This window comes from Tiliqua scincoides, chromosome 1 (assembly GCF_035046505.1).
Source record: "Tiliqua scincoides isolate rTilSci1 chromosome 1, rTilSci1.hap2, whole genome shotgun sequence".
NCBI lineage: Eukaryota > Metazoa > Chordata > Lepidosauria > Squamata > Scincidae > Tiliqua > Tiliqua scincoides.
In genome coordinates this window covers 305,951,866-305,978,856 of record NC_089821.1, presented here as the reverse complement: position 1 = coordinate 305,978,856, position 26,991 = coordinate 305,951,866, and the positions used below count along the sequence as shown (strand labels likewise).

At 45.7% G+C, this 26,991-nt stretch overlaps 1 protein-coding gene across 4 annotated transcripts in view; it reads left to right on the top strand.

The window, feature by feature from the left end:
* SYNE2 (spectrin repeat containing nuclear envelope protein 2) overlaps nucleotides 1-26,522 on the top strand; it is a 252,356-nt gene extending 225,834 nt beyond the window's left edge. For 2 of the 4 annotated variants that reach the window (XM_066629628.1, XM_066629609.1), the window contains 17 exons: nucleotides 4,151-4,313; nucleotides 7,311-7,498; nucleotides 9,220-9,370; nucleotides 10,625-10,807; nucleotides 12,136-12,273; nucleotides 13,474-13,668; nucleotides 13,893-14,175; nucleotides 16,881-16,949; nucleotides 17,908-18,056; nucleotides 19,291-19,411; nucleotides 20,208-20,425; nucleotides 21,616-21,816; nucleotides 23,105-23,233; nucleotides 23,820-24,011; nucleotides 24,142-24,231; nucleotides 24,906-24,946; nucleotides 26,194-26,522. In XM_066629628.1, coding sequence (XP_066485725.1) covers nucleotides 4,151-4,313; nucleotides 7,311-7,498; nucleotides 9,220-9,370; nucleotides 10,625-10,807; nucleotides 12,136-12,273; nucleotides 13,474-13,668; nucleotides 13,893-14,175; nucleotides 16,881-16,949; nucleotides 17,908-18,056; nucleotides 19,291-19,411; nucleotides 20,208-20,425; nucleotides 21,616-21,816; nucleotides 23,105-23,233; nucleotides 23,820-24,011; nucleotides 24,142-24,231; nucleotides 24,906-24,946; nucleotides 26,194-26,419 — 2,737 coding nt within the window. In that variant the 3' untranslated portion in view covers nucleotides 26,420-26,522. The remainder of the gene's footprint in view (nucleotides 1-4,150; nucleotides 4,314-7,310; nucleotides 7,499-9,219; nucleotides 9,371-10,624; nucleotides 10,808-12,135; nucleotides 12,274-13,473; nucleotides 13,669-13,892; nucleotides 14,176-16,880; nucleotides 16,950-17,907; nucleotides 18,057-19,290; nucleotides 19,412-20,207; nucleotides 20,426-21,615; nucleotides 21,817-23,104; nucleotides 23,234-23,819; nucleotides 24,012-24,141; nucleotides 24,232-24,905; nucleotides 24,947-26,193) is intronic. The other 2 variants (XM_066629615.1, XM_066629621.1) reach the window with 2 other exon arrangements.
* The last annotated feature ends 469 nt before the right edge of the window (nucleotides 26,523-26,991 follow it).

Below are 26,991 nucleotides of genomic sequence, written 5' to 3'. Positions count from 1 at the left end.
GTGGTTGAGAACAGAATATGTTTTTCATGTTTATTCCTGCCTTCATCCCGCTTCCAATCCTCTGTTGTCTCCCTTGAGTTAAACTCCAGCGTTCAAGGAGTCAATCTCTGCAGCCACCCAGACCCACCACCAGTGGCCACAGAAGTGCCACCAGGACAAACTGAGCAGGGGTCAAGGCAGGCACAGGGCCAATGAGTGATCGTTGCCAGCTCTTATGAATGAGCAACGCAGCAACCCCCACCATGGGGAAATGTTCCCCCCCCAAACATGGGGAAATGCCTCAATGACTGGCAGGCACATTGCCATGGCGGCCTCAGCCCCTACAGGAAAGACTGAGGCATAAGCAACAGGGGGCAGGAGCTGGGAATTCATGCAGGGTTCCATGTTCCTCTTATGCTACTCACACAAACACACAAGTCCAAGAAATACCTTTATGACCACATCAGAGAAAGGGTAGAAAGATGGCTTCCTTGGAAGAGGGCAAGCAGGTGGAACAGTATATGGAGAAGTGCTTGCATATTTCAAGGATAGAATGGGGCTGTAAAGTGTGCACAGTGCCAATGTACTTGGTACATGTGAATTCTAATAGTTCATTGAGCTTCCATGAGTTGGGATTGGGACTCATTGTCATTGTCATTTGATGATTGTGAAGGCAATATTCTCGTTTTCTCAACCTGACTGTTATCTAAATGGAATCAATTTGAAGGAGCTGGAACCGACTCCTTGCTGGATGGCTTTCAAATTGTACATTTTTCCTATGGTTGTGGTTCCCATTTTCCTCACTGGTCTGATTGGAAGCAGAATGCTTTGATGACTATACAACCAGTGCAGCAAAAGGTTGATGCACTGGCGTAGCTAGAGGGGGTACAAAGCACTAAGTTTTGCAGGAAGCCTCAGCGCAGCATGCAAATAGCCCCTCACCCTGCCCTTCAGAGCCATTCTGGGTGGGGGAGCAAAAAGGAGACCTTCATTCATTCACCTCCATTTTGCTCCCCCCCTGCCTGTAATGGCTCTGAAGGGGAGGGAGAGAGGCCGTTTGCACACTGGAGTGAGGATTCCTACAAAACCTAGTGCTTTGCCCCCCTTCTAGCTACACCACTGGGTTAATGTTCCCTGCACTTAACATGCTTGCCTTTCTGAACGGGGCTCTCAGCACCATGTGTTTGTTTTTCTTGGATTTTACCTCTCAGTCTAGAGATTGACAAGGGGCACGATGAGGTCTGATGAAATGGCAAGTGGCATATGTACAAATTAGTTAATTAAGCCGGGCCTGTCTGTGAAGACAATTAGCATTACAAAGTAGGCACCAGCTAACTTCAAGCACCATGCTGGTTCTCGCTTTTGGACTGGAGTTCCTGTCAGTGCTAGTGAAAAACTTCGACAAACTCCTACATGGTGGCATTTAGAAGCTGCATTTTAAAGCACGGATTGTACCCTGAGCTACAGTTTAAACTCGCTGCTTTACAAAGAATGCCAGTGTAGCAAGCGGAAGACATGGAGTTAATTATTCATGGAGCTGGGGTCTGTTACCAACAATGATTAGCTGCTTCTCTTGAAATGAAGCCTAAATGCATTTGGGCATATTCCTTCACTGTCATCATTATCTGTCCCCAGTTTCATTCTCTCATTCTGTTATCTTTCCTCTTTAAAAATTTAGATTGTGTACTGCTTGGGGCAGAGACCTATTTTTGGTAAACTCTCAAATAAATACCATGCACGTTAATGGTGCAATAATACTTTTTAATAATACTATTGTATAAACCTTTTCTGATGAGCAAGATTTAAAAACAGACCTTTACCAGCAGATGTTCTCTTGCCAGAGACGTGGTGATGTGAATGTTTTTCTCCACTATAAGCAGGTCTGATGTCAATGGCCTTGTTGACAGCAATGTGAATGTTTGCACATGCACTAGAGCAGTGGTTCTCACACTTTTAGCACCAGGACCCACTTTTGAGAAGGATAATCTGTCAGGTCCCACTGGAAGTGATGTCATGATCAGAAGTGATGTCATCAAGTAGGGAAATTTTAACAATCCTAGGCTGTAATCCTACCCACACTTACCCAGGAGTAAGTCCTATTGACTAACATTGTTAAAAGCTGTAACATTTCCCTAAATGCAGTCACATACCATGGCAACATCGAGTCTAATATATTAAAAATAAAATATTGAAATGAATGGGGACCCACCTGAAATTGGATCGTAATCCACCTAGTGGGTCCCAACCCATGGTTTGAGAAACCCTGCACTAGAGCAAAAGCAAATTGACCAAAGACTGCAGTTCTCTGCACAAAATTCTTTCTTTTACAAACTTTTGCAGGGGATGGATAGAAACACGCTCTTTTTTCTTTCACATAACACCCGAACCAGAGGACATCCACTAAAATTGAATGTCAGGAGAGTTAGGGCAGACAAAAGAAAATATTTCTTAACTCAACGTGTAGTTAGTCTGTGGAACATCACCACAAGAAGTGGTGATGGCATCTCGCTTAGATCCCTTTAAGAGGGGATTGGACAAATTTCTGGAGGAAAAGTCCATCCTGGGTTACAAGGCACAGTAGGTATGTGTAAGCTCCTGATTTTAGAAATAGACTACATTGGAATGCCAAATGGAGAGGAGGGCACCAGGACGCAGGTTGTATCTTGCCGTCTTGTGTGCTCCCTGAAGCATTTGGTGGGCCACTATGAGATACAGAAAGCTGGACTAGATGGGCCTTTGGCCTGATCCAGTGGGGCTCTTCTGATGTTCTTAGAAATGGGCTATGTCAGAATGCCAGATGCAAGGGAGGGCACCAGGATGAGGTCTCTTGTTATCTGGTGTGCTCCCTGGGGCATTTGGTGGGCCGCTGTGAGATACAGGAAGCTGGACTAGATGGGCCTATGGCCTGATCCAGTGGGGCTGTTCTTATGTTCTTATGTTATGTTCTTATGCACACTTATTTGGGAGTAAATTCTTGTTGAACCCATTAAGGTTTACTTCCAGGTAAACATGCACAAGATCAGCTTGCCCACCCTTCAGCCATGTTTTCTATGAGCATTTCCTGACTTGGGCTATCAGAATACCTGTAGGTGTTTTAGCAAGGAACCAGTTGGCCAACAGACTGAGGCAAAGAGGCAAAGAAGGAAGGCCTATAGCCAGGGAGACAGACCAGGGACAGACTGCACTTGCTCCCAGTGTGGAAGGGATTGTCACTCCCGAATCGGCCTTTTCAGCCACACTAGACGCTGTTCCAGAACCATCTTTCAGAGCGCGATACCATAGTCTTTCGAGACTGAAGGTTGCCAACTAGGTAACATGGTTTAGGGCCTGTTTTTGATGTACACCATGTTCTTAAGGAAGCTAAGTGAAGAGCCCCATGTGACAATGGAAGATGCTTCCTCTCATAAAACTAATTTCCTCACTGTATGGTGGATGCCCAGGTGCCTATTTCTTTGCAGGAATGTTCTTTCAGTTGGGACTTCAGTGAAGTGGCATAGCTATAGGGGGTGCAAAGCACTGAATTTTAGAGGGAGCTTCACGCAGCATGCAAGGGGCCCCTCCCCCTTCCCTTTGGAGCCATTCGAGGCGGGGGAAGCAAAATGGCAGATCTGAAGGGGAGGGGGATGGGCCTCTTGCAATCGGATGTGAGGCTTCCTGCAAAACTCAGTGCTTTGCACCCCCTATAGCTATGCCACTGCTTCAGTGAGCCCACATCAAGCAAAGCCAAAAGGGTGTGTATTCAAGGGATGCACCATTTCTCACACTCAGAAATAGTGTAAAGCCCTAAGTTCACTTTGAAACATTCAACATTTCATGCAGTGCTCTAGCCAAGTTCAGGGCCTGAGGACCAAATCCTACCCAATTTTCCTTTGCCGGTGCAGCTGTGCCAAGGGGGTGTGCAATGCATCCTGTGTTGGGGAGGCAGTAACAGAGGACTCCTCAAGATAAGGGAACATCTGTTCCCTTACCTTAGGGCTGCACCGGTGCTGGAAAGTTGGATAGGATTGGGCCGAGTCCATAGTCAGGCAGACACCTCTGTAGTGAAGATGATCTCTATTCAGGCCAATGCATACAGGGATGGCGGAACCAAGAGAATTTGTTGAAAGGAAGGTATGAGACAAAAATGCGCTGCCCCTTTTTATCTCTCTGTTTTCCTTCCTTTATCCCTCAGGGTGAAGAAACTGAAGGAGACCTTTGCTTTCATCCAGCAGCTGGACAAAAACATGAGCAACCTTCGCACTTGGCTGGCGCGCATAGAGTCTGAGCTGTCCAAGCCTGTTGTTTACGACATCTGTGATGATCAAGAGATACAGAAGAGACTTGCCGAGCAGCAGGTGTGGAGGGGAAACAGATAATCTGAATGAGTCGGTCTGATAACCGTTGGCCTTCTGCTACATGGTCACTGTTTACTGTTTTAATTGTAGGCAATTGCTCACAGAGAATAGATTTTGAGAACAGTGGTTGTTAAAGAGTTTTTCCTTTTCAGTTGATCTCTATTATCAAATTAATATTTCCAAATTTTCATGGCTGAGCTGATGCAGAATGAGAGACAGTCAGTGCAATCCTATGCCTGTTTACGTAGAAATAAGTCCTTCTTAGCTTCATAGGGCTTACTTCTAGGTAATGCACTGCATGTACATGCTTGTTGTACTGAATGAGAACATAAGAAGAGCCCCACTGGATCAAGCTAACTACCCATCTAATCCAGCTTCCTGTATCTCAGAGTGACCACCAGATGCCTCAGGGAGTACACAAGACAACTAGAACCTACATTCAAAACCAGGAGATTGCATGAACTCATCATGGCTTTTAATCTGTGATGAACTTCACCATAAATCTGTCCAATCCCCTTTTAAAGGTATCCAGGCCAGATGCCATCCCCCCCCCCCATCCTATGGCAAGGAGTTCTGCAGATTAAGTACCCACTGTGCAATTGTCCACAGCTTGACTTTTGGGCCTGTGGGTTCAAATGCCTGGCACCACAAGCCTTTTTGTACGAGTAAATAGCTCAGATTTTGGTTCAGGGCATTCACAGTTAAGTTATGCTCAAGCTAACTTAGTCTGACTCTCTTTCTATGATTATATATAAATTTCTGTAATCAATATTCCTTCCTCAATGTGAGCTTCACAGAATCATCAGTTTAACCCAGTGGTAGTAAAGGAAAGTTAAACAAGTCAGACCTTGGTCTGCTCCAGCAGAGCTTTTCATAAGTTTCAGCAAGGTCATATCTTTTATAGAACGACTTAAAGGTTACACACGTGCAAACGTTTGAATTTCCCTGAATGCTTTCTCAGGCAAAACGATGTTTCATGTGTTGTTGTGGTCATTTCCAGTGTTACCTCTGCAGTTTGTGGGGAGGACTAAGGAAGATCACTAACCGCCCAATCTTATATTTACTGGCTGTTGTTGTCATAAGAACATAAGAACATAAGAACAGCCCCACTGGATCAGGCCATAGGCCCATCTAGTCCAGCTTCCTGTATCTCACAGCGGCCCACCAAATGCCCCAGGGAGCACACCAGATAACAGGAGACCTCATCCTGGTGCCCTCCCCTACATCTGGCATTCTGACTTAACCCATTTCTAAAATCAGGAGGTTGCGCATACACATCATGGCTTGTACCCCATAATGGATTTTTCCTCCAGAAACTCGTCCAATCCCCTTTTAAATGTGTCTAGGCTAGATGCCAGCACCACATCCTGTGGCAAGGAGTTCCACAGACCGACCACACGCTGAGTAAAGAAATTTTTTCTTTTGTCTGTCCTAACCCGCCCAACATTCAATTTTAGTGGATGTCCCCTGGTTCTGGTATTATGTGAGAGTGTAAAGAGCATCTCCCTATCCACTCTGTCCATTCCCTGCATAATTTTGTATGTCTCAATCATGTCCCCCCTCAGGCGTCTCTTTTCTAGGCTGAAGAGGCCCAAACGCCGTAGCCTTTCCTCATAAGGAAAGTGCCCCAGCCCCGTAATCATCTTAGTCGCTCTCTTTTGCACCTTTTCCATTTCCACTATGTCTTTTTTGAGATGCGGCGACCAGAACTGGACACAATACTCCAGGTGTGGCCTTACCATAGATTTGTACAACGGCATTATAATACTAGCCGTTTTGTTCTCAATACCCTTCCTAATGATCCCAAGCATAGAATTGGCCTTCTTCACTGCCGCCACACATTGGGTCGACACTTTCATCGACCTGTCCACCACCACCCCAAGATCTCTCTCCTGATCTGTCACAGACAGCTCAGAACCCATCAGCCTATATGTGAAGTTTTGATTTTTTGCCCCAATGTGCATGACTTTACACTTACTGACATTGAAGCGCCTCTGCCATTTTGCTGCCCATTCTGCCAGTCTGGAGAGATCCTTCTGGAGCTCCTCACAATCACTTCTGGTCTTTACCACACGGAAAAGTTTGGTGTCGTCTGCAAACTTAGCCACTTCACTGCTCAACCCAGGTCATTTAAGAAGAGGTTGAAAAGCACCGGTCCCAGGACAGATCCTTGGGGCACACCGCTTTTCACCTCTCTCCATTGTGAAAATTGCCCATTGACACCCACTCTCTGCTTCCTGGCCTCCAACCAGTTCTCAATCCACGAGAGGACCTGTCCTCTAATTCCCTGATTGTGGAGTTTTTTCAGTAGCCTTTGGTGAGGGACCGTGTCAAACGCCTTCTGAAAGTCCAGATATATAATGTCCATGGGTTGTCCCGCATCCACATGCCTGTTGACCTTTTCAAAGAATTCTATAAGGTTCGTGAGGCAAGACTTACCCTTACAGAAGCCATGCTGACTCTCCCTCAGCAAGGCCTGTTCGTCTGTGTGTTTTGAGATCCTATCTTTGATGAGGCATTCCATCATCTTACCCGGTATGGATGTTAGGCTGACCGGCCTGTAGTTTCCTGGGTCCCCCCTCTTTCCCTTTTTAAAAATAGGCGTGACATTTGCTATCCTCCAATCTTCTGGCACCGTGGCTGTTTTGAGGGACAAGTTGCATACCTTAGTCAAGAGATCTGCAACTTCATTCTTCAATTCCTTAATAACCCTTGGGTGGATGCCATCAGGGCCCAGTGACTTATTGATCTTTAATTTATCAATGAGGTCTGAAACATCTTTCATCAGCACTAACTGCCATAAAGTAGTCAGCACCTTTGTAATCATGCTCTGGCAGCATGCTCAGCATTTTAGCTACCCATTTTATTTAACAGATTTGTGAGTCACTTTTTAAAATACACGTGCAAATGATTGTTTTATTTTATTTGCCATACTCAATAGCATCAGATTTTTTTAAAAAAGAAAGCATAACTGAGATTTGTTGTTCGCGGCTGTAGGATTTGCAGCGGGACATTGAACAGCACAGTGCCGGTGTAGAATCTGTGTTCAACATCTGCGAGGTCTTGCTCCATGATTCTGATGCCTGTGCAAACGAGACCGAATGTGACTCTATCCAGCAGACCACCAGGAGCTTGGACCGGCGGTGGAGGAATATCTGTGCCATGTCTATGGAGAGGCGAATGAAGTAAGAGAGGCTCTATTTCTGTCTCCTGAAAAAGCGTGTTCCAAAAAAAATGTATATTTCATTTTTATTTAAATTCTTACAGTAAGATCTTGAGAACCTGTTCTGAAATGCTGCAGTTTCATGGGGGATATAGAAAAACCCATAGAGTTGGAAATCTTCAAGGTCATCTCTTCCTTACAAACCTCCTTGGGTGCTCTGTTCAATAACAGAGGCCTATTGGTGGTGTCCTCACCATCTGAAGTATGGAGGGTGGCAACCAGAGATGGGACAGCCCACAAAGTTGGTGGCTTAACTAAAGCCCTTGTGGTGAGGGCTGAGCAGAGGAGAAACAGCTAGTGGCAACTGAGGAAGTAGACATGGGCACTGAAGCATCTATAAGAACATAAGAACAGCCCCACTGGATCAGGCCATAGGCCCATCTAGTCCAGCTTCCTGTATCTCACAGCGGCCCACCAAATGCCCCAAGGAGCACACCAGATAACAAGAGACCAGATAACAAGATAACAGATAACACCAGATAACAAGAGACCTCATCCTGGTGCCCTCCCTTGCATCTGGCATTCTGACATAACCCATTTCTAAAATCAGGAGGTTGCGCATACACATCATGGCTTGTACCCCATAATGGATTTTTCCTCCAGAAACTTGTCCAATCCCCTTTTAAAGGCGTCCAGGCTAGACGCCAGCACCATATCCTGTGGCAAGGAGTTCCACAGACCGACCACACGCTGAGTAAAGAAATTTTTTCTTTTGTCTGTCCTAACCCGCCCAACACTCAATTTTAGTGGATGTCCCCTGGTTCTGGTATTATGTGAGAGTGTAAAGAGCATCTCCCTATCCACTCTGTCCATCCCCTGCATAATTTTGTATGTCTCAATCATGGCCCCCTCAGGCGTCTCTTTTCTAGGCTGAAGAGGCCCAAACGTAGCCTTTCCTCATAAGGAAAGTACCCCAGCCCCGTAATCATCTTAGTCGCTCTCTTTTGCACCTTTTCCATTTCCACTATGTCTTTTTTGAGATGCGGCGACCAGAACTGGACACAATACTCCAGTGTGGCCTTACCATAGATTTGTACAACGGCATTATAATACTAGCCGTTTTGTTCTCAATACCCTTCCTAATGATCCCAAGAATAGAATTGGCCTTCTTCACTGCTGCCGCACATTGGGTCGACACTTTCATCGACCTGTCCACCACCACCCCAAGATCTCTCTCCTGTTCTGTCACAGACAGCTCAGAACCCATGGCCATCCTTGCAGCCTACAGAAGAAAGGGACCAATCCAAGGATGTGGATCTTCAGCATCAGTAAGACAACATTGTCAGGGTTTAAGCCAGACATAGCTCTATCCATCCAGCCCAGCAGCATAGGAAGACAACTTTTCCCCATATTAGCTTTGCTTTCTGAGTGACGTCTGAATAAATGTGCAATCTGGTTTGCTTCAGAATGTTCCTGCACTGAGTAAATAATATAAATGTTTTGAAAATGTCCCCGTCCCATGCTGCAATGAAGTACACGTAACTGAAATACCTTCCATTTACCCCACCACCTTTCCCTTCCCTTTCCTGTGTTGTTCCCTTACGTTTGCATTCTGGCTTGGAAGCCCCTTGGAGCAGGATTCCATCCTCTCCTTTTTTACGAAATGCCAAGTTTATGCATGGTGCTGTTATGTAAATAGGTGATGGTTGTGGTTAAAAATGTTGCTCCTTGTTTCACCACTAGGATCGAGGAGACCTGGCGACTCTGGCAGAAATTTTTAGATGATTACTCTCGCTTTGAAGATTGGCTGAAGATGGCCGAGAGGACCGCAGCTTATCCCAACTCATCAGAAGTTTCATACACAAATGCCAAAGAAGAACTCAAGAAGTTTGAGGTAAATGATCTCTTGTTGTTTTTCTTGCTTTCTGTTGATTCTCATGAAAGATTATTCCTCTGAGACAGCAAAATGCTAATATGCTTACAGTGTATAGTTGGGGATGTGGACATTCCATCTGGCCCACCTCACCCCAGCACTGTCTGTTCTAGTGGCTGTCTGCTGGTGTTCATTTGCATCTTTTTAGATTGTGAGCCCTTTTGGGACAGGGAGCCATTTAGCTATTTGAGTTTTCTCTGTAAACTGCTTTGTGAACTTTTAGTTGAAAAGCGGTATATAAATACTGTTAATAATAATTCCAACTCCCTTGCTCAGGTGAGGAGCTTCAGCCCCTGCTGTATTCACAGATTTGGTCTGCCAGGTTTCAGAGCTCTCCCCTCTATGCTAATCTATGAGGCTCCTGCTGGCTCTGTCAGCTAGACCTTCCTTCACAGTTTAGCGCTGTTTTGAGAAAGGAGGGCATTATGCAGCATCCTCTTCTGCTTCCTTGGTCTGTTGTCTCTCCCTGGCTGCAGAGGCAGAGCCCTCAGCTTTGCATCCTGTTACTACCATTTCATCACTGACACTTTGTGCCAGAACCTACCTTATGGGCATGTGCAGCTCCGCCTCTTTCCCAGCCAGAGCCCACCCACCCCCAGTTTTTGTTGCCCCACACCATCAAGACACCTATTTGGATTGCCTCTGAGGAAGTGTAAGAAGTTGCTGGACCTACCTGGAGCTCATTCCATGGTTACAGTGATTGATGGCCAGGGTGACCAGATGTCCTCTTTTTCACCTTCATGTCCTTGAAGAACTTAAGTGTTCTCCTTTTCCCTGTGAGCAGGCAGCACAGAGCCTTCTTGTAATTAATAAATTATAAGTAATAAATTATATATAATATAGTTTTAAATTTAATACTAAGTAATATGGTGTTTAAATTAACCACATGAAATGAATATAGGAGTGTTTTTAGCTTTTATTTTGTCATGTCCTACATTTTTCTTGAATGTCCTATGTTTTGGGGTGCCTTGTCCTCTTCTGCGGTTATGACATCTGGTGATGTCAGATTAGCAGATAGCAGGTTTGTGATGATGTGCTACTAGATTGCCTGGGTAACCCTGGCAGTGGCCATGCGTGGGGGATGTTGAGCTCCCCTCAGGGGCCTGGTGAGTGCAAGTCCAGGAGAGGCAGTGTTCCTCCCAGACAGGGAATACTGAGATAAATAAGGACATATATTTGAAAATCTGAATTTGAAATCATTGGCTAATTTTGCAGGCATTTCAGCGGCAAATCCATGAGCGGCTGACCCAGCTGGAGCTGATCAATAAGCAGTATCGACGCCTCGCCCGTGAGAATCGCACGGATTCAGCCAGCAAGCTGAAACAGATGGTCCATGAGGGCAACCAGCGCTGGGATAACCTCCAGAAACGTGTTGCAGCCATTCTTAGAAGACTGAAGGTGACTGCAGGCTGATCCTGCCAGGGTTAATGGGTTCTGGGGGAAGTTGCGTGCACCTAAAAGCAAATATCCTGCTCATAAGGAAAGAAAAAAAACGGCCCCAGGAAAAACTCAGTTTCTGCCTGAGAAATAAGCAGGGTTGCATGTAAAGTCAAAAAATAAGCATGGAAGTTATTCAAATTCTGTGCAAAGAAAAGTTAATTCTGTGACCCATTTCGTTATGCAAATTAAATTAGATTGTGTAAATTTGCAATATATTCTTGGACCACCAGAAATCTTACAGAGCTCCTTTTCTGGCTTTCAGTTTTCTCTAGTCTAGACACATTGCCCAAATATTTCCAAATCTGTTTTTGCTGTAATGAGGACTAGAAACTGAAGGCCCAATCCTATACAACTTTCCAGTGCCGGTGCAGCAGCAATGCAGCCCCAAAGAAAGGGAACAAACATTCCTTTACCTGGAGGAGGCCTCTGTGATTGCTCCTCTACCACAGCTGCACCAGCACTGGAAAGTTGGATAGGATTTGGCCCTAAGACATTATCAATTTCCAGTCCCTCTGTGAGCATAGCTGTTCACATGGGAAGGAATGTGGTTAGGTTCAATGGAACCTCTTCCCTTCTCCTACCAATGCTTTTGGGACACGCCTACTGCCATTTCACTGAATGGGAAGCCCGTAAGTGCCTCTCTTTCTGCGTATCCAACCACCGCTAGCCCTGCGTTGCTCATATTCTGAGCTTAATGATGTTCCTATGAGAATAAGCGGGTGTTTTTATGGGTTAATTTTAGTTGCTCACAGACCTCCTGTTGAATAGAGGGGTGTTGCAAATGTTTAATCAGGCACTCAAAAAAGCAAACCCCTGTGTTTAAATACTTATGAGAAGGATCAGTAGTGGCTTCAGTTTTGAGGGGGTCCTGGGGCAAAAGCCCCAATGGGAAGGGGGCAACTTTCTCCATGCTTTGGAAAGCACTTGCATATGTCAGCTGCCCCATCCTGGCAACAAAAGGAACACTGTTATTTTTATTTATTTTTCACACGTTTATACCACCCTTCATCCAAGGAGCTCAAGGTGGTGTACATGATCCCTTCCCTCCTGTTGTCCTCTCACCAACCTGTGAGGTAGCTTAGGTTAAGAGATTGTGACTGGCCCAAAGTCACATAGGAAGCTTTTTGGCTGAGTGGGGATTTGAACCTGGATCTTCCAGGTCTGAGTCCAGCAGCAGAACCATTACAACATCCTGGCTGTCTGTGTTATATGTGAAGCCAAATAGCCAGTTTGCGGAGCTGTGGGGACTGTTCATTGTCAACCTGTCTTCGATGATTCCCTTTTAGCACTTTACCAATCAGTGGGAGGAGTTTGTGGGGACCAAGGACAGCATCCTGGTGTGGCTGACGGAAATGGACCTTCAACTGACAAATGTGGAACATTTCTCCGAGAGTAACCTGGATGACAAAATGAGACAGCTGAATGTAGGTATTGCTTTAAAAAAAAAAGTCATTAAAGATCTGTATCAACTGCTGATAATATATCTGCTGTTTATATCTTCTGCTAATTATATCTAAATCCTTTGACTCTTGTTGATGTGTATTCAAGCATTTGGAATCTCCACCATCCAAGCAAACTGAACTTCCTGTCTTTATTGAAGGCATTGGTAAATGTTGACCTGGTGTCTGTCATATGGTCAGAAGGGATTAAGCAAGGGTCTTCCTCTCCCCTTTCAAAATGTGGGAGATTTTAGCAGGATTATGTATGGCAGAGGTTGGCAATTTATGGCCCACAGGCCAGATCCAGCTCGCCACCCAAAGTTATCCAGCTTACATGAAACTCTGCTTGGGAGGCAATACCTTCTGCTCAGTTTGCCCCGCATTAGACAGGGAATGGTAGAACCCTCTATGAGCCATGGACTCCACAAGCCTGGGCAGGTGTCTCTGCCATTCCCTATCTGGCATGTGGCAAATTGGGTGGGAAGCTTTAAGTTCCATGCAACCACTTCTGGGAGCTTGGCAACCTGGAAGTTTAGTGATGATGTCATTGCCAAGTGTCTGGCCCCTTTGCTCAAAAAGGTTGCGAACCCCTGCTGTATGGGATTCTTAGTCCATGATTCTAGTTCAATTGTCAGAAACAGCACCCAGTTTTCCTTCACTGTGGTTTGGCTTCCGGCATGGCCCATTTCCTGTTCTGGCCCCAGCTTGGATGCCCTATCTCATAACAGTAGGGAATGTGACTCGAGCGCAACAGCTGGAATGCTTGTTATGCTGCTGGAAAAGGATTGGGCCATAAATCAAACAGGGAATTAATTTGATTAGGGATACTTAGAAAGCATCTTTGCCTGTAAGAACATAACATAAGAAGAGCCCCGCTGGATCAGGCCAATGGCCCATCCAGTCCAGCCTCCTACATCTCACAGTGGCCCACCAAATGCCTCAGGGAGCACACAAGACAATGGGCACAACCTGTGTCCTGATGCCCTCCCCTGCATCTGGCAATGAGAGGCAGCCTGCCTCTAAAACCAAGAGCTTACACATACCTACTATGACTTGTAACCCGTAATGAACTTTTCCTCCAGAAATTTGTCCAATCCCCTCTTAAAGTCACCTAGGCAAGATGCCATCACTATTTCCTGTGGCAAAGAGTTCCATAGACTAATTACACACCTGTCTTCCAAACAGGGTTTCCAGCAGGAAATAACACTGAACACCAACAAGATTGATCAGCTCATTGTGTTTGGAGAGAATCTGATTCAAAAGTGTGAACCATCAGATGCAGTTGTGATTGAAGAGGAACTGGAAGAACTTCACAAATACTGCCAGGACGTGTTTGGCCGTGTCTCCCGATTCCACCAAAGACTGACTTTCTGGCACCCGGTAAGACCGAATGGCATCTTTAGCTAGGACACACTGGTGGGTTACAATCCATTTCCTAGACCCCCCGCCCCAATTTCTTATAAGGATTGAAGTCTTTTTCTGCAAAGTTACCCACAGCCAGAAGTCTAGTGGGTTCACTATAAACTGCATTAAGGTAGTGTCTCCCAAATTTCTGATCGCTAAAGCTGCCTGTGGTCAATAATGTATATTGTTTTCTTCTTCAGGTATTAGAAGATGAAAAAGAGTCCTCTGAAAATGAGGCAGATACTGAAGATGCCAGGGGAGTGCAGAATGACCCCTGGCACAATAAGGCCATGCAGGAAGTGCCCCCATCCCAGCAGTCTCTCTGTCACCTTGTGCCCCCCGCAGTGGGTCATGAGAGGTCAGGCTGTGAGACGCCTGTCAGTATTGACTCCATTCCACTGGAGTGGGATCATACTGGAGACGTGGGAGGCTCTTCCTCCCATGAAGATGAGGAAGAAGAACCGTACTTCAGTGCTCTCTCAGGTGAGCCCCCTTATTCCTCACTATTCTTCCATTTCAGCCAGAAATTGTAATGAAACCTTTAACAAAATGCAATTTTTCATCTTTAAATATTCAACTGTAAGCAATGCAACCATGAAAGGCATCGCAACATGATTGCTTCTTTTCCCATCAGCTCAGTGATGTCCATTCTAAATATTTCATAAAATGAGGTGGAAGAAAAAATGGTCCATTCTGTATTTGTGGGAAAATTCCTATTTTTAGACTCTTCCCTGCACATAGAAAACTAGCACATTAGAGTTAAAAAGTTTAACATTGGTCTTTCTGATGTGCTAGCTTAATACGAATGTACTGGAAATCTTACATGCAGGCAAGGCTGGCTTTGGAAGCTGCGGAGCCCAACTGGAAACATTTTTTGTGGGTTTATAGCCAAGGTCTGTAGAACCTTAGAGATATAAATATAATTTATTTGATACGTTATATCTCTATGGTAGAATGGAAAGCAATCAAAATGCGTGCTTTAAAAGTGTGTGTGAGTTAATGGAACAAATGAATCTAAGCATATTTTGATATAAAATTTGTATAAGTGAGCATACAAGTAATGTGTAGATTTGTTTTGAAAAGGAAATAGTTACAAAACAACTTGTTTTAGTGGCTGTGAAATGATTGAGAGCCCAATCCTGTGGTCCACGGCATGGCTCCATGCTGCAGACCACAGTTGCAAACGTGTCGTAAGGCACGTTTACGGGGCTCACCACCAGGCTCCTGCCTCAGCTAGCCCAGCGCCGGCCAGCACCGGGCTAGTGTGCGGTGATCGCCCGGGTTCCATGGCTCGGCGGTCTCTTGGGCTGCCGGGCTGCGGAACGGGAGGTGGGGGCCTGGCCACGGCAGTGGGGGAGGCATTCTGGGGCATGGGGGAGGCGTGTCGGGGGAGGGGGAGAGGCAGACCCACGGAGCTCAGCTCTGCAGGATCCAAGGCACTCCTGGAGGGCTGCACACCCTACATGAGTGCCTTTACTTTAGCGCTGATAAACAGACTGATCTCAGAAGCTAAGCAGGGTCAGGCCTGGTTAGTACTTGGATGGGAGACCGCTTGAGAATACCAGGTGCTGTAGGCTTATACCATAGTCTTTCAAAGACTGAAGGTTGCCAACCATTTGGTTGGCACCAGAGAGACTAGCCCCATTGAGGGGCTGCTTCCCTTACTCAAGGGAAGGGGATGAACTTCCCCTTCTCCCGAGGTGCCTCCTGCAGTAGTGCGGGAGGCACAGGATCCAGCGGCAGCCCCCCATGGAGCCGCTGAGCCTGGGCACTGCGGGCAGCTCAGAATTTAGTAATATTTTTACTAAAATATTAATTTTATTTTTTTATTTTCACCCTACCACAGAGTCCCCTTTGGCGTGGGGCCCAAAAAGCCAGCCCTAAAGTAGGGGGAATATTCAAAAATTAAAACTCCCTCCCCCCCCATTTACAGTCTGATATCACATGGTCTAACACAGCTTTCTGGAGGCATACCAAGAAAAATACATGTGCTGTGTGTTACGTGGCTTTTCACATCATCTACTGTGTGGATTCTGTCCTCCACAGTTCCTTGGGTCTGCCACATGGATTTTCTGGTGGATCAAAGCAGAGCAGGAAGTGCATTCAAGAGCAAAGAGGGAAAGGGTAGTCATGTCATTAGGAGCGGAAATTCAATTCATTGCCATATATTCTCAGGTGTCCTCAAACTCTCTTCTGATATTTCCAAACCATTAGTGCAGTTTTCCCCCTGCAAGAGCTTCCATTCATCATGTGGAAGCTGCTTCCATCACAGAAGAGTTCTATTGTTTTACAGTCCTGAAAGCTCCCCTACCACTAGTCTGAGAAAGCTCAGGGAGGCTAAAAATCACACACAGTGAGTGAAGAGGAGCTTTCCATCTGTTGTTGTTTTTAAAAAAAAAAATATTTCTACGCCACTTTTCAACTAAAATGTTCACAAGGTGGTTTCCGTAGCCAAATGAATGGATCCATGCACCAAAAGGGCTCCCGAAGATGCAGAAAAAACAGCCGACAGCCACTAGAAAGGACGCTAGGCTGGGGTGAATAGCAAGAGTCACTCTCTTGATGTTAAATATAAGAAGCGTGACCCTTTAAAAAGTGCCCCTTTACCTGCTTAGCTGGGGTTGTTTATCTCCCTTTCTTAGTGGCTCATTTTCCTTGTTCTGCTCTCTCTCTCTCTCTCTCTGAATTGCTAGAAAAATGTATTATTCCAAAGAGAGATAAGAGGAGATGATCAACAGATGGAAAGGGTCTGCCCTTCCATACCTTTGTATGCGTGATCTCCATGCCCTCCACCTTCCTGTTGGTGGGTGAACTTTCAAAATTCTCCTCTGAGAGCTCTGTTTTGGCAAGTGTAATATGTAATCAGGCTTTCGGCCTGAATTTGCATTTTTGGTGGGCCATGAATTTCTGGTGGGTCATGAGAGATGAATGAAACCTCCAGAGTTTCTGAACATGAAATACCTGGAAGGAAACAGCACCTTTATTCCCAGCTTATGAGCTTCCCAAACACATCCCAATTCACCAGTGTTGGAAACGAAATGACGAACTAATTGGACCTTTGTCTCAGTCTTCAGGTTGTACCAAACTCTTTCTCAGTGAGGTGGGGAAGAAGAGTATTGTGACGGGTTGAGGGTGGAAAAGACCCTGCCTGTCCCGTGAGGCCATTGGTGACCTTATTCTTTTTTCAGATATAGAAATCACTGAAAATCCCGAGGCATATCTTAAAATGACCACAAAAGCTTTGAAAGCAGCTTCTGGTAGGCACCTGCTACTGCATGTGTCTCAACATGACAGTCCCTTCCCCCCCCCCCTGTGGTGCACGCTATGCTCCTTCCACCTCTTTCATATGCAAGTGTCTGACTCCCTGGCTTGTGACAACACCATGTGCCCATTAGCTCATGGTGGGTTCTCTTTTTTGGGGTAATGCCACAGCATCCACAAAGATGTCGTCAACTTCGTGTTTTAAATTGAATCAGACCCTTAAGCCTTCTTATGCCTGCTCCTTGCGGCGTGGTCTGAGTTACATCTTTGCCGGTTATCATCCCCAGCAAGACATTTCAGCTTTGCTTGAAGGGCTGCTCTGCTAGTCGATGCTGGGCCTGGGAGCATTCTGGGTGCTTCTTCTTTCCAACAATCGAGAACGAGTGCTCAATATTCTCTGCAAATTAGGGTTATGAGTCTCTTTCTGTTGCAAGCGTCACTGAACAGTCAAGCTTGCAGCGGAGATGGCCTGAGACACTGTGTTACTTGAGGGGAAAATGTCCAAATGGTTAGCAGTACCACTTAATGGTAAAAATGTCACAAACGAAACAACTGACCATTTTCTGCTGTTTTAACAGCATCCCAGAGTCTGCCACTTGAGACGGGCCACCGCATCCTGTTAGGGCTGGCCTTGACCCCCCAAATCCCATGTTAGCATTTCCCCTCGCTTTTTGGTGATGTTGTTAACTCACATTGTCTGTGGGCATTTTCAGAAGAAAAAAGCATCCCATAACTGCATGGCTCTCATTTCATTGCCTCTGAAACACTGCTGATGTACTTTTGCAAACAAGCATGCTTTGCAAGGAAAATGGCAAAATGCTCATTTTTTCCCCCATGCCATAACTTGGTTGACCCTTTTCCACAGAATGCTTTTAATTCATTTTTTTTTTAAAGGAAAAAAGAAAATCTTTCTGGCATCTTATTTCCTGGACTTCTTTATCTCTTATACAACAGGTAAATCTACTTCGGACTCTCACACGTGGCATTCCCCAGACAGCTCTATTTGCCGAAAACATCCCTACAACGAGGGAGAGGAGGTTTGTGGCAACAGAGATGTCCTGTCAAGTAGCCCAGAAACGAGCACACCCTACAAGCCAGGCTACGTAAGTATGAGATGCTAGAACTTTGCATGCTAACAGGGCCAGATTAGAAAGCAAGGTGAGAGACTGATCAGTTGAGACAGCATAACTTGAGCATCATCTGCTTCTTAGAATAGAAGGCAGTTTTGGGAGAGAAAATCTTTGATTGAAGAAGCAGGAGGTGCATATACAGTGAGTGTATGGATTGGTGAATTGGATTGGTTCCACAACCCTCCACAGGTACCAAAATCCACAGATAATGAAATCCATGGGGGGGACAGAGTCATGTGATGCTAGAACTTACCTGGAGGACATACCGAGCCCTCCGGAGGTGGTGCTGACCTTCCAGCAGCCTCCCAGTATCTTCAGAAGGCCTCCTGGACATGACCAGAAGTCGCTTTCAGTTCATGTCCATGACTTCCAAGTGCTTCTAGGTGTTCTGAGGTCAAGGAAGACCACCCCCACAGGCCTGCCTTGGCCTCAGAACACTTCCCAGATGCTACTGGAAGTCATGGACATGAATCAGAAGTAACTTCTGGTCTTGTCCAGTAGGACTTCTGAGGCGAGGGAAGTCCCGTGGCCCACTCCAAGGGTCTTCCCCAGCGTCAGAACACTTCCTGGACATGACCAGAAGCCACTTTCAATTTGCGTCCTTCCGGTTGTATCCGGGAGAGGTTTTTTATTTACGTGCATGCGGCAGTGAAACATGGAAGTGCCATACTAATGGCTCCTATGGGTCCTCGGTCGGGTCACTACTCTCCTTGAGGGGTGTTACCCGACCAAAGGTTGGGAACCGCTGTGATAGAGTGTCATTTTATAAAGTGGTTCTCTGTGCTAAAAAGTGTGGGAACAACATGAATTGAGAAAGTTACGTGCACTGTTTTACTGTTCAGAGAGATGCTCTTTACCCTCTCACACAACACCGGAACTAGGGGACATCCACTAAAACTGAGTGTTGGGAGAGTTAGGACAGACAAAAGAAAATATTTCTTTATTCAGCATGCATAATTTTGTATGTCTCACTGTTCCTAAGGTTGCAAATGAAGAATAGATTTGCATTCAAATCCTGTTAATCCTGAATAACCAATTGTGTGAATAGGTCCACAGCAATGATTGGCAGGACTACACAAAATGATTGGCCAAGCAGTGTGTAATGCGTGTTGACCGAAGGCTCAGCAGTCAGTACTCAGGTGAACAGGTCGTTGCTGAATGTCAGCGGCCTTTTGACTCGTCATTCTGTACTTTTGATCCCTTCCAGGTGAAGCAGCTGAGCAACAGCAGTGTGGGCGGCATGAAAGAGATGTCTGGAATCCTGCTTCGTGAAGAAGCCCAAGACAGCCAGACCCTAGCTGGCATTGCATCTGTCAAGAAACAGCCGGGTTCGTGAGACTTTTTTTTTAAATCTTTCATTTAGCCTGGGGCCAGAAAGTCTCAGAAACCGAGCCCTGCTTTAAGAATCTGTTCCAGTTTGGAGGTTCGTCTTTGAGCACCACATCTGCCTGAAAGAGGGTTTGCACCTTAGCCAGTTGCACTCCCTCTACTTATGCCATAAATAAATAAATAAATTTGGGAGGTTTTATTGTCTTCACAGGACTCAAAAAGTGCTTGAAATAACATTCCTCTAGGTCAGCGGTTTTCAAACTCTCAGGTTTGAGCCACAGTAAGTGTGTGCGGGGCAGGGGGAAGGCATTGATATGATGCACCAGATTGCGCCGCTTTGGAAGGGCGCAGGGGATTGCTGCCACTTACCGAAGCCTGCAGCAGCCTCCTGGGGGTGTGGAGAGCCCCTGTGCCAGCCTCCGCAGGGCTCCCCAACATGTAGAGACAGTAAAAATCACAATCACGACCAGTTTCATGCATGAAAAACCGGAGGTGGTTGTGATAGCAATTTTGAGGGTCTCCCCAGTGTGGGGTGCCCTGCAGAGTCTGGTGCGAGGGCTCCCCACACCCCCAGGAGGCTGCTGCAGGCTCTGGTAAGTGGCAGCAAGCCCCTGAGCCCCTCCAAAGCAGTGCAATCTAGCGCATCGTCTCACTGCCTTCCCCCCCCTCCCCACCCCTTAAGCGGGCAGAAGCCAGGGCTCTCTGACCGGGGTGGAGCGATTCCCTTGTTTGAGAACCGCTGCCCTAGGTCTTTATTCTAAAGCATTTTCACCACATTAATACTGTTGCCTGCAGGAGTCATCGAGAGTCATCGATGGGATCTCATTCAGGCCCAGGATTTAAGCAACAAGCTGAGAATGAAACAGAACCTGCAGCAGTGGCAGCAGCTGAACTCAGACCTCACCAACATCAGCGCTTGGCTGGACAAAATGGAAGGGGAGCTGCAAGAGTTACAGGAGGCAGAACCAGCCTCCAGCATTCAGGTTCTAGAACAAAGAGTCAAGAAGCTGAAAGTGAGTGTGTGTGTGTGTGTGCTGTGTGTGCTGTGTTTGTTTTGTACACCCAACTCTGCTCTGAAAAGAATCTCTGCAGCCAGCCCAGGAACAGAAGAAGGATTTCCTGCATCACACCAAGTTGCATCTTGCCCTGCATTCTTTTTCTTATGAGATTTCTCCCTTGTGCCCACACACTGAGCATCCATGGGTTTGAATTTAACATCAGTGTTTCTGAAGAAACACACAGTCTTTTTACTATGACAGAGGCTGCTAGTTCCAGCAGTAACTGGATCCTATTACAACATCCAGAGGGGCAGATGTATTAGGCTGTTGCACAAAAACAACAAATAGTTTTGTGGTGCCTTAAAGATGAACAGATGAACTGCCCATGAAAGTACATAAGTTTTCATGGAATGGGGCTGCAATCCTATCCACAGTTGCCAAGAAGTAAGTCCCATTGACCATGATGAGACTTACTTCTGAGTAGACACACATAGGATTGGCCTCACCCCATCAGATATCTGAGTTTCTGCATCTGATGAAGTGAACTCTAGTTAACAAAAGCTTATGCTACATTTGTTAGTCTGTAGCCGCAATTTTCAACCCTTTTCACCTCACGGCACACTGAGAAGGTGCTAACATTGTCAAGGCACACCATCAGTTTTTTGACTATTGCCAAGGCACACCTTGCTGCTGGTAGGGGGCTCAAAACCCCCAATCGCCCTACCAATAAATGACCCTCCCCAAAGCCCCACAGCACACCTGCAGACCATTCGTGGCACGTCGGTGTGCCACAGCACAGTGGTTGAAAATCGCTAGTCTATAGCAAGGGTGTCAAACAGCTTCCCTTTCAAAGTGACTAATAAGATTTGCACATTTTCTCTTCTGTCATTTGCTGCTAATGAGTTTCTGTGTGAGAACCAAGTGCTTATTTCTGGCCGTCAGCTGCTTAATGATGCCTCTTCCTGCCCTCAGCAGTCACCACGAATGCTAACTTCGGCCCTTTGTATGAAATGAGTTTGACACCCCTGGCCTATAGGGCACCCATGACACTGCTGTTTTTTTAATCCAGTGATAATTGGGACCTTCATCACAGTTTTCCTCCAAGTAAAAAAATGCAGAGATTGCTTAAACATTGTCTAGCTATAAAGCCAAGGCAGTGGCTTTTTTCAGAGTCTGATTCTCTCCCTACCCCACTCCCTTTCCAGGATATGCTGAAAGCCTTTGATAACTACAAAGCACTTGTGCTATCTGTCAATCTGACCAGCAAGGACTTCAAGCAAGCTGACAGCACTGAATCCAAAGAGCTTCAGAACAGACTCCGGCGGGTCAATTTACGCTGGGAGAAGGCCAATCTTTTAATGGGGAACTGGAGGAAGAGTTTACAGGAAGCCCTCATGCACTGTCAGGTCAATAGAGCAATCAGTTACTTTGCCAGAGTTTCTTAATGTTAAGGGTCAATATATATGGATTGGCGAATTATGTTAAAGTTGCATTTGCAAAACTTCCAGTAATTACATGAAATGTTTATGTAAGTTAAAATGTCACTGTGTGTGTATCCTTCACTTACTGAAGTTATCAACTTTCAACCCTGATGACTTTTGTCATTTTGTCCTATGGTTAGAACAGCTTCCTTCTCAGAGTGACTAACAGTGCAATCCTATGCATGTCTACTCAGAAGTAAGTCTCATTCTGTTCAATGGGGCTTACTCCCAGGAAGGTTTGTGTAGGATTTGCAGCCCATTGACTCAAATGGGACTTACTTCTGAGTAGACATGCATAGGATTGGGCTCTTAGTCTGCAATCCTATACACACTTTCCTAGGACTAAGTCTCATTGCAAACAGTGCACTTTATTTCTGAGTAGACATGGATAGGATTGTGTTATAACAACACAATCTTACTCAGGTTAACTCAGAAGTATCCATTGTGTTCACGATGGCTTGTCCTAAATGAGGTACAGGATTGCATGCAATGTTAAATTGGTCACTTTTTACTAATCAGAATTTAAAAATACAAAACCAAAAAACCACAAAACATATGAAGAAAAAAATGCAAAAGTTAACAGGAAAACCAGAGCAGCTAGACCAGAAAGCCCCCCCCCCCCCACCCTGTCAGTGCAGCCCAAAGGCACATTGGTAACTAGTCCTGGAAGGCAAACTGGGATTATGCAGCATAAATCTCACAGGGGTAGGGATTGCCAAAATGTGAGATAAGATAAGTAACCTTTGGCACTAAGGAAGCTATCTTAATGCTAATACTGGGTGGCATATCTTGGTAAGCTAAAGCAGTGATTGTCAGTATTTTTCTTTTCATGGCACACTGAACTTTACAATCTTCCCTATGCCTATTGTGGTGTCACTTTTTTGCTTCCTGGAGACTCTTTGGGGTTCTGTGTCTCTGTTTCTAGGGCAATTGTCTGTGTAATAAATTGTCTGCCCCTATTCCTCTTCCGGCTCTGCTGGCAGAGGAAGAGGAACAGAAAACTACCAACAGATGCCCTAGAAACAGAGACACAAAACCCAAAAGAGTTTATCAGCAACTTTCAACTGCTATGCTTCATACCTTGTGGCACACCTACCGGCCTTTCGTGGCACACCAACATGCCGGGGCACATCAGTTGAAAACAGCTGTTCTAATGTGTGGCTCGTGAGACTGTATTTCTCATTTAAGTAATATTGGGCACTTGCTTCTGCAGGACTTCCATGAGTTAAACCAGAAACTGCTGCTGTGGCTGGCTGGCGCAGAGACACGCCGGCATCAAGCCCAGGTTAAGGACCAGAATGCTGACCCCCACACAATACAGGAGATTCGAAAAGAATTAATGGTAAGTAGCAGATTGGAACAACCCATGGAGGTTACTGGGGGTACTAGTAGCTCACTAGTTCCCTCTTAGTGCAAAGCTGGTTCACTGCATCTGGTTCAACACTGGGTGGCTAAGACCCTGTTTCTCTTAGAACTGAAATTGGATCCTGTATGCTCATATTTACAAGAATGAGATCCCAGGTTCCATCACCAAACATGTCCAGTTATAGGATCTCAGCTGCCAGGTTGGAACCTTGAAAATCCACTACCAGTCCAAGTAGAAAATCCCAAACAAAATGAGCTGACTGGTTCATATGACGTTGCCCTTTGAGGCTGAATTTTCAGAACCACTTACCATGGCATCCTCTGGTGCAAATGGTCTATTCGTGCCTGAACATTGTTACTGGTTTCCAGCCACCTCCTCACTGGTTTGGTTCTGCTTTTCTTGGGTGTCCTAGTCCTTGTTTATGGAAAAAATGTTAAAAACACACATCCATGGGTTCTCTGGATCAAACACAAGAGGATGAAGGGATTATATCACAAGTGATTTAACGGGAAGAGGAGGGCCAGGGAGGATGCTGATTTTTCTACTGTTTTCTTCTTTTTAGCAACTGGAAAAAGAACTCCTGGAAAAACAGCTTCAAGTAAACACTCTACAGGAAATTTCCACGCATTTGCTGGTCAGATCTCATGGAGGGGATTATGCGGAAGCTGACGAGAAAGTCCATGTCATTGGGAAGAAGCTGAAACAGCTTCTTGAAGGGGTTTCACATGACTTAAAGGTTTCGCAGGGAAGGCAGGTGAGTGATGGAGTGACTGGATCTGGGCCTCTGCAAATGTGCATCTTGTACAGATGCTATAAGTCTTGAGAGAGAAGGGATGTGGTTTTATGGAGAACATAAAGCTTTTCTCATGTGTTTGTTTTTTTAGGACATAAGTGCCTTTCTGCCAGGCACAGATGAATTAAACTCTGAAGGCTATCACCAGCTACCAGAGAATCCTTGCGTGTATACAGACAAGGTAAGCTTCTTGATGGCTGTTTTTCAAAATGTCAATTTTTCTCTTTATTGAACAACTTGTACTCATCTCAGTTTTTAAACACTTCTGCAAGTTACAAAAAGGTGTTCAAACCGTCTGGGACTAGAAAATCACCATGCTACCTGTTCATATTAAAGGATAACGGGTTGTGTACTGGTTTGTGCTCTGGGACCTCACTGTGATTGAATCCATAGGTCTTTGTAATGCAGAGCTATCTGCATATACCTCGAGAGCCCCTCTCCTATTTTTATGACCCTGGAAACCCTGTCCCTATTTTTGCTCTTGTTTAAAAAAAATGGGTGCATGTTGATGGAGGTATCATTCTTTAGGGTTCACTTCCCTCCCCAGGGCCTCGAGCAGTGAAATCCTAGAGCAAAGATGTAGCAGTAGCATGTGCTACTGCTGAGCAGGAGTCAACACAGACATGGACTGACTTTCTTCCCATGATTGAACCCTGGAATGTTCCAAGGTTCCAGTCATGGGAAAATTCTCTTCCCATGTTCTGTGTTTTCCTCTGCAGATGAACACTGAATGCAGCGAGTTGAGGGCAGATAACACATCATGAAAGGGCAGGGCCCACAAGAGCATCCCATCCAATTTGCAACTGTGCTTTTATTTTGGAAAATGTAGTAATATTACATTTTACACACCCACAGGCCGCTGGAAGGAAGACCTTGGGGAACGCCAGCAATATTAGGTAGGACTTTTTCAGCAAATGTTCTCATGAGAAAAAAAAAGAGTGCTTTATTTTAATAGTGCTGGAGATCTGATGTGTGTGAAAAAAGAACATAGGTTTGGAACTTCCTTCCTCACAAAAAGGATTGATTTACATCACCGAACAAACCAAAGGGTTGATCTGAATGTCCAGCCTTCTAATTCATATGCACTTAATTTGTTTAGTAAAATATACAGGTTATTTGTTATAACAAATAAAACAACTGCTTGCAACTAAATAGAACCTGTTTACTCAGAAGCATATTTCAAAATTTCTGGTCATGAAACCCACATACATAATTGGTATTGGTTTAGGAAAGAAATTTATTTGGCTCTCCTTCCTCACCTGTAAGGGCAATAAGCAAAATCACTTGAGTATTTGATAGAAGACCATAGGTTCAGTTTTAAGAGATTAATGGCCCAATCCTATCCAGACCTTATGCTGACAGATTTTGCACTCTCTCAGTGTAAGGCCAGGCCCACCGCTGCATGAGCCCCTCTGATAGCCAGTGGCTTGCCACTGATGGTGCAAGAGCCAGGAAACTGGTAGTATTGGATCACCAAACCTCCACTGGTGAAGGTAGGTCAGAGGTGGGAGTGGATCAGGGTGGGAAGTGGTTGGACCGGGGACAGGAGCATGTCAGCAGAAGCTGCATGTACTTAGCTCCAATTGCCCCCCTGCCAAGCTGACCCCATCCTCAGGAGGACCTACGGCAGCAAAAGAGCTGGCATAGTTCTGAGTAGACCCATTGGAGACCAGGTGGCCGAGGAAGAGGTAAATAAAAAAGCTGTCTGGTGTGTCCCCTCTCCCCACAGCCCATAGCATGCAGCACGTGCTCTGTTGGCAGTGCGGCATGGCCTGGGTTAGGATTGGGCTGTAAGGGTTCAATATTTATGTTCAGTAGAGGAGGTGCAGAGGCGATGCCTCTGTTTTGCTCCCACCTCCAGGAGTGGCTCTGAAAGGGAGGGAAAGGGGCCGCTTGCACACTGCGGTGAGGCTCTCTGCAAAACGTAGTGCTTTGCACCTCCTCTATCTATGCCACAGTTTGTTCTCAGATATCCTGAACCAGGTTATTTTTAAATAACAGTAGAAATTTTCCAAGCGGTCCATCCAACCCTAGGATGATCCAATCAGCTGTTAATTGCTCCCAGTCAGAACAGACAGTATGGCTCTGTGACTGCCTCAGTGTAGGCAATTTCCTGCATACGTATATTGTCTTCTATTTGCAGCACGGAGGACAGGGATGAAGCCCACCCAGTAGCTCCCAAGACCCGGTCTTTCTTCTACCGCGTACTACGAGCAGCGCTGCCTCTTCAGTTGCTCTTCCTTCTTCTGCTGCTCTTGGCCTCCATGATCCCCTCGTCCGAGGAAGACTACAGCTGCACCCAAGCCAACAACTTTGCCCGGTCCTTCTATCCAATGCTGCGATATACCAATGGACCGCCTCCAACTTAAAGCATCCCGTGTGTTTTGCACTCAATCAACATCTGTTTTCTTTGCGGGTGCTTCTTTTTGTGCTGCTAACGGCAGGCCGGGGACTTTACCAAGCTGACATTTTTTTCTCTGGTTTCCCAGTGACTTCCTGCCAGGGTTTAACAGGCACTCATGTGCAATGATCAGAATATGTACATTCTGTTGCCTGATAGCAGCTTCCCACCTTATGGTAACTGAGGTGGTGACCTTCACCCCACAAGCCTGCTCTTCCCTGCTGGGCACATGAGGGAATATGTCGGGCTGCTTCTTACAAACGGTAGATCCTTTTGCAATTTTAATATTTGAGGGGCTGAGTGAGAAAGGGATGTTAGTGACTCCCAGGTTTTGTACAGAAAATGCTGTTTCTATATATTTTTGAACTGTAAGCAACGTACTTTATGCTCTCGCACAATGTGTGTGAGCTGTTTGAAGATGGTCTTTGTGCCAGGCGGCCCACAGAACACAGAATCTTGCAAGGTCTTGTCATGTTAGCATTAAGATAAATTTCTCTAGAGAATGATGTCACACAGCGCAATCCGCTATGAAGGTCTCTT